We start from the raw sequence: 7,635 nt of genomic DNA, 5'->3' as shown, positions 1-7,635 counted from the left end.
TATGCCATCCAGTGTTGCAGTTCCTAAAATCTTTATCCTGTTTCTGCTTAGCTGATCCACTTGTCCACAAGCACCACCTAGTCCACTAGCTGATGCATTAGTGATCTGTTTAATCTTGTCCAAAAAAGAAGTGATCTGTTTAAAGAGAAAGCATTTATGACTTGTATGGCTGATACTGAGATGCCAATATAGGTCATCAATGTACTCTACTTTGTCACAAGAATGATCATTTTAGGCTAAAACCCCACTTATTTTTGGTGGTTACCACTGACACATACCAGGCTAAAATCAACCGCATTCATGTATGGTATGTTTGCAACTGTTCATCGTACAAAAAACAAGGTAGTGCACCGGCCTGCGATACTCATACAATGCAGCACAGAGGACTGTTCTCAAAGATGTCTGCCTAGAGGCGACACCCTCTCACTTCACATATTTAACCTACCTAGGTATCTGGCTAGTCGGCGACGAGGCTCTAGGTGCCACCCCAACCCCTGCCGAGTGCCCAACACTTTCAGAGCTTCTGCGTATGAGCGTATGCTTCATCTTTCTGACATGTCTTTAATTTTGAAATTTTGCTTGCAGCATGGTGTTAATCTGAGACATCCAGAGTATTTTGCGGACAGCCCATCAGCAGGGATGGCCCCCTCAACAAGAGAGGAGTAGAATGGGTCAATTCTTCAACAAGAGAGGGCTAGAATTCGTTGTTTCTTATAAGCGTAACAAGTGAACGGTCGTGTCCTTCCCAACTTTATGTTACAAAACCTTATAAGCATGTATCCAATGGCAGTTCTTGATGTATTATGTACCAGTAGTTGCCACCATTTTATGCTTATGTATAGTATTGCTGGTTAAGTTCTCCCATTTACCCCTATCTTGGAGTGATTGCATCTTGAAACCGTCGACCAGATCAGATTGATTTGATCTTGTGTACCACTTAAGTTTGATTCCTGATGGTTGACTAGCATAGATAGCACCAACATAAACTGGGAGGGAGTGCTGGAGAATGATGATCTGGAGATCAGATAGGGCTAGTTTGCCTTCTTCAGTACTCCCTTTGTAAAGGAATATAAGAGCGTTTAGATCACTAGGGAGTATCAAATTCTAGGAACACAAGTCAAAATTGCATACTTCATGCTGTAAAAAGGAATACTACACTAGTGCGTACTTGTCAGGAGGGGAACTTTTGGTTCCTGGGTACATATGTACCCTATATGAGAATTTTTTTTAGCAATTCAACAAAAAGTCAAAAAATTCTGAAAATATTTTTGAAATAAACTTGACCTTTCATTGTACTAGTGAGAAAAGTTCCACAACAAGAAAATTTCTCTTTGACTTCTTTTCAAAAAAGACAAAGTTTTGGTCAATATAGCATGAATAGTGACCTATAATAGCAAATAAATTTTGTCTTTTTCGCTGTGAAGTCAACGTAGTTTTTTTTTTTTTGCGAAAATTGATATATTAGTGCGCAAGTAAGTCAAGTTTAATCTAAAAATACTTTTGAAGTACTTTGACTTTTTGTTTAATTATTTAAAAGAAATACCCCATATAGGGTGTATATACATGCGGGAGACAAAGGGTATTTCCCGTACTTGTCATGGCTATTAGATGTACCTTTGGTTTGTCAGTTTGTACATACAACAGCACTGCCAAGACTTCAAAGGTCGCCTCATACTTCTATCAATCGTACATGCATGCTTGACCTTGAACTTAATTCGTCAAACATGAAGCAAATTTCTTACTCACTGTTTCAACAAGGATAGTTTCTTAATATCTTAAAATAAATAAATACTACTCCCTCCGTCCCATAATGTAAAATGCCTTTTGACTAATGTAGTGTCGAAAAACGTCTTGCATTATGGGACGGAGGGAGTAACTACTAAGGCCTCCCTGATTCGCGGGATTCTAAAAATGCGGGAATAAAAAAAATATAGGATTGGATTGTCATGCTCATAACAATCCTATAAGATGACCAGCGCTTAAGGCTCCGAATAGGTTCGGGGCTTTTGAACCGGGTCGTTCTCTGTTTCGAAACGGTGGGAGGAAGGCCTATTTCACACTCTCTAACGGTTTATGTTCTTCCTTCTCCCAAACTGCGCGGTTTCACTCCAAGGTTTTCGCTTCGTTTCCATGGAAACCCCATCAAACACATGACGCTTCTGGTCACTCGCCAAAATCCTCTGATTCTTGGTGTCCGCCCTTGATGACTTGATGTAGGGTGCAGGTGGAGCCTCTGATGGGCCGTTGATGCAGACTGCTTTACGATGATGCAAAGCTATACAAGATTGCAATTCCCACTTCGTTCACCAACTTCCTCTATAAATTTCTCACAGTGTTTTAAAAATTGCTAAAGCATATATTCTCTCCGTTCGTTTTTTCTTGGAACACCTTTTTTTTTTTCTGAACCAGAAACCCTAGAACTACAATAGTTCTACGGTATTTTCATTAAATAAATATATACAAAGTTACAAATTACAAAAGAGGAGAACTAACAGGTTATTAACCAATCCCACTTCTAGGAAACTCCATGGCAATAAATAGGAATTAACTCAAATTTGCTTCAATCCAAAGCTTTTTCCGTGCTTCACTTTTGCTCTGAGAATGGCCAATTGTAAATCTCTAGGCTCTAGCAAGAGCAGATTTCCAAGACTGAATGGAAGGAGTTTTTGCTTAAAAAATCTTTGCATTTCTCTGAATCCATATGTGCCAACAGGCCATGATGGTGATATCTGTTGCAAAATCATCAGGGAAAACCTCAGCCAAGTTCATGAGTTCATCAATGACACAGGTCCCTCTCTTTCTGTTACTTGCAATCAAATCCCATCACTGGAGCGCAAATGGGCAATCCCAGAATAGATGGAGGGCGGTTTCTTCACAGTTTAGCTCACACAACTCACATCTGTAGCTAGGTAAATGGAAACTCTTCCTCTGGAGGAGGTTCCTGGTGTTCACCCTATCATAGAAAAGCAGCCAATTTTTGTTTTTTGTATCTCAACATGGTTGCACTCTTCCAAATCATTCTGAGGAAAGGGTGAGCCTCATTATGCTTACGCAGCCACTGGTACATTTTGATTGAGAAGCTAGCAGAGTTCCATGGGTAACACCAACTATCTTGAGCATCACTGAGTTGGAGTTGCTGCAGAGTATCACCAAGCTGCAAGAGCTGCTGGTATGCTGGAGAGTTCACACCTTCTTTTTGTTGTCGTCGTAGTTCAACCGGAACAGCCGTTCCATGTTTGCCCCGCATCCAACCCGCCGCTCACCATGTTGCCAGCAAACGAGATCCATCCGTCCAGGCCGCCTCTTCCCCAAAATCAAGAATCAACTTCAGAGCAAAACTTTCGTCAGGTTTGTAAAGCAGTTTGCTCATAGTCATTGCTCTGATTTGGAATCAAACTTGTTGAAGTTGGATCTCTGAATTTCTTGCGGATGTTAGAACATTATTAGTGTCATCTTACTGCAAACCTCTCAACATGCAGAAGTTGATTGGTTCTTACTCTCCCTCTGTAGACTAATATAAAATCGTTTAAGTCACTTGGTCTAAACGATTTTATATTAGTTTACAGACAGAGTACATCCTATCAAGGCTGTGACATCGCTAGTAAGTTTATTAAGCACTCACCAGAGGATGCAGATTTCAATGGAGGATGGAGCACGGTGTGGTGGTCAGCTTTGCACAAGACGGGATTGCCGAGCTCAACCACAGCGAGCTTACAAAGGTCACTCGGCCTCCAGAAAGGTGACGAGAGTCCTGGCGGTGCTGCCCGGCCCAATGCTCAGATGCGGTGGGCAAGGCTTAGGGAAAAAATCCTATGAGACCGGGTCTCAAAGGCGAACAAATTAGACCTAGTCGGATGGATGACACGTGACTTCTCTAAGCCCAAAGCACCTAAGTACACTTCCACCAGTTTTCGACCCCAATTAGCTATTCCGCATTGAAATCCCAAGCTTGTGGGCTCGAACAGGTACGTAGCTCTAGGGTTTTCTTTTTCTCGCTGATGTTCATGGCGGCCACGCCCAAGGACTTGGCCTGCCGCGTGCCACGAGTCAGCGACGACTACTTGTCCATGGTCGCGCCGACCATGCCAAAGGAGCTCGGCACCGTCCGTCCAGTCGGTCCGTCCAGTCGGAGGAGTGATGTACACCACGCTGGCCTAGTGGCCTGGCGGCCAGTCAGTCGGAGGAGTGATGTACACCAATAACTTAGTATAATTAATGCACCAATTGTTTCCATATAATTACATTACATTGCTGATGGTGTTGGTGTATTCCATGTGCAAAGGAGGATAATCCAAATGCATCTTTATATCAAAATGTGTCAAAGGAAGAATGTGTTTTCAATCTGAAGGAGAGGCACACAAGTTCTATAACGCGTATGCTAAAATGAAAGGATTCAGTGTCAGGTGGCCACATAAAAAACGAGAGCAGATGGTACCTTATCTGCCGGATATTTAGTTTGCGGTAAGGCAGGTGTGAAGGAAACACATAGCACACATGAGACGAGGAAAGAACAAGCTTCTACGAGGACGTCTTGCAAGGCTCGTGCTCAGCTCCATATTTTCGGCGGGTGTTTGGAATATTCAGAAACTTATCATTGAGCACAATCATCATATGGTATCCCCCGGACAAGGTACACATGCTAAGATCACAGCGACATCTACCAGACGTCGACAAACACATGATCAACCACATGCAGTCAGCAGGAATACGACCATCTAAAATATGTAATTATTATGAAGAATGGTGTGATGGAGCCAAAACTGTGACTTTCTTAGAGATGGATTCCAATAACTACATAACAAGAGATCGTATGAAGTATTTGGAAATCAAATATGCTCATACGCTCATAGAGTATTTGAAGAACAAAGAAGTGCTGATGTGCAACTTAATAAAGAGGAATGGTAGAATAGGAAACTTCTTCTGGACAGATGAACAATCAATCATGGATTATTCTTTCTTTGGTGATGTTATTTCTTTTGACACCACATTCTCCACAAATAAGTTTGAAATGCCATTTGCTCCAGTGCTTGGTGTTGACCATCGCAACCAGACTATTGTTTGTGGCGCGACAATAATATTCGATGAAACTACCGAGTCATTTGTGTGGCTTTTCAGCACCTTCCTACCAGCAATGGTAAGGAGCAAAAAACAATTTTCACTTATCAATGTGTTGTATGTATTAATGCTATTGAAGTGGTGTACCCAAGCACAAGTCATCGCCTTTGTTTATGGCATCTATACCAAAATGTTGTTAAACATCTAAGTTATGTCATCGCCAACCATCCTCTATTTCTTTTGGAACTCAAGCAGTGTGTATATGAAGATAGGTTAGTTGAATATTTTGAATTGTGATGACATGATTTATTGGTTATGTACAATCTCGAGGATCTTGGGTTAACAACATATTCAAATTTCGCGAGAAGTGGGCAACAATATATAGGCTAGATTCCTTTAGTGCAGACATGACATCGACCCAGAGGAGTGAAGGGATGAACAATGCCTTCAAAACAACATTCAACAGAAACTCTAGATTTCAAAGTTGCTAGAAAAATATGACAAGTGTGCCGCACGTTTTGGCCTGTAAGAAAAGTTTGAAGACTTTAAACTGCGCCATACAGAACCAGTGCTTTGCATACCTAGGCATTTTTGTTGAAGGCGACAACTACATCGTACACGAGGGCACTCTATGCTTATTTTGAAGAGGAACTTAAGAGGCATGTTACTTTCCATGCATTCCGTTGTCTACTAAAAGCACATGCAACACTTACAAAGTTAGATATTTTTTAACGAGATGATGATGAAGTGTGGATTTTAACTGAACAACTTGAACAACATATCTCCAAAGTTGTTGGGTTAAAATTCACCTTCATCGCTCTCTTGATAAAAAGATGTAAATTTGTAAGCGTTGTTTGTGCTTTCAATAGATGACAGAATGCATGACAAAGTAAACTACCTCTAGAATCCCTCTACAAAATAAGCATAGAGTGCCTTCGTGTACGATGCAGCTGCCGCCTTCAACAAAGGATGTCTTGCATGCAAAGCAAAACTTTCGTATGGCGTGATTTAAAGTCTTCATACCTTTCTTTCCGATGAAGACGTGCCATACACTTGTCATATTTTTCTAGCAACTCTAAAAGCGAGGGTTTTCCGTTGAATGTTGTTTTGAAGGCATTGTTCATCACTTCATTGCTTTGGGTCGATGTCATGTCTGAACTAAAGGAATCTCACCTATATATAGTTGCCTACATCTCATGAAATTTAAACAAGTTGTTAAGCCAAGAATTATCCTTTAGGATGTATTCAACCAATAAATCACGTCATCTCAATTCAAACTGTGCAACTAACCTATCGTCATATACACATTGTTTGAGTTCTGAAATAAACAGTGGATGGTTGGTGATAACATGACCTAGATGTTTAACAACATTTAGTTATATATGTCATAAACAAAGACATTGGCTTGTGTGTGGGAATACCTCTTCAATAACATTGATACTTGCAACACATTGATGAGTGAAATTTGTTTTGGCTCGTTACCAGACATTGTTGTAGGAAGGTGTTGAAAAGCCATAGAAATGACTCGTAGTTTCATTGAATATTATTGCAGCACCAAAAACAATAGTCTGCTTGTGATGATTGACACCAAGCACCGGAGCAAATGGCATTTCAAACTTATTTGTGGAAAATGTGGTGTCAAAAGAAATAACATATCCAAAGGAAGAATTATCCATGATTGATTGTCCATCTGCCAAGAAGAAGGTTGCTATTCTTACATCCTCTTTATTAAGTTGCACACTGTCGTGGTTCTAGGTCTGGCAGTTATGTAGGGGGGTAGGTATGGAGAGGCAAGATCTTAGCTATGGAGTAGTTGTAAGCACACGAGGTTTACGAGTTCAGTCCCTTCTCGGAGGAAGTAATAGCCCTACGTCTCGGAGCCCGGAGGCGGTCGACTGGATTATGCGTGTATGAATTACAGGGGTCCGAACCCTTTACACTGAGGAGGGGGGTGGCTTATATAGAGTTCGCCGGACCCCTCCGGCCCTCAATTATGTAGGGTTTTAAATACATTAAGGTCGGGCGTTACTGGTAATGCCCCTAATAAAGTGCTATGATGACCATAAAAGCTACTTAATGACCGACCGTTAGCGTGCGGAGTGACTTTAGGTCTCCTGGCCGTCGAGTGGTTGGATCTTGGTCGAGTGATTGCTCCTTGGTCGAGTGTCTTCGAGTCTGTCGAGTGGAACACCTCCAAGTCGATTGAAAGGTGATTTCTTCTAGAGATGTCCTTGGGTAGGGCAGTTGGGACAGGTCCATCACTACTGGAATCAGCTACTTTGCCATCTGCCAGCTCTTTGCCGTCTGCTAGCAGACGACAAAGAAGCTCTTTGCCATCAGCTACCCGAAAGCAGACGGCAAAGAACTAGCTGATGGCAAAGAAAGCCTTTGCCATCAGCCAGTTCTTTGCCGTCCGCTAGCAGACGACAAAGAATCTTTGCCGTCCGCTAGCAGACGGCAAAGAGGGAGGGGCCTCACTGAGGAGCTGGTTAAAAAATACTTAACACGGCCCCCTCTTTGCCGTCCGCTAGCGGACGGCAAAGAGCACATTAGCGGACGACAAAGGTGGCGGACGGCAAA

The 7,635-nt window shown here is 42.0% G+C and overlaps 1 protein-coding gene across 1 annotated transcript in view; it reads left to right on the top strand.

The window, feature by feature from the left end:
- Window positions 1–900, top strand: part of LOC119331355 (transcription initiation factor TFIID subunit 10-like) — a 3,700-nt gene extending 2,800 nt beyond the window's left edge. Inside the window, exon 6 of the mRNA XM_037604521.1 lies at window positions 586–900. Within this exon, the coding sequence (XP_037460418.1) occupies window positions 586–666 (81 nt within the window). The 3' untranslated portion in view covers window positions 667–900. The remainder of the gene's footprint in view (window positions 1–585) is intronic.
- The last annotated feature ends 6,735 nt before the right edge of the window (window positions 901–7,635 follow it).

The sequence above is a fragment of the Triticum dicoccoides genome, chromosome 7A (assembly GCF_002162155.2).
Source record: "Triticum dicoccoides isolate Atlit2015 ecotype Zavitan chromosome 7A, WEW_v2.0, whole genome shotgun sequence".
In the NCBI taxonomy this organism is placed as follows: Eukaryota; Viridiplantae; Streptophyta; class Magnoliopsida; order Poales; family Poaceae; genus Triticum; species Triticum dicoccoides.
The sequence above is the reverse complement of the archived record's forward strand: the minus strand, read 5'-3'. Positions and strand labels throughout refer to the sequence as shown.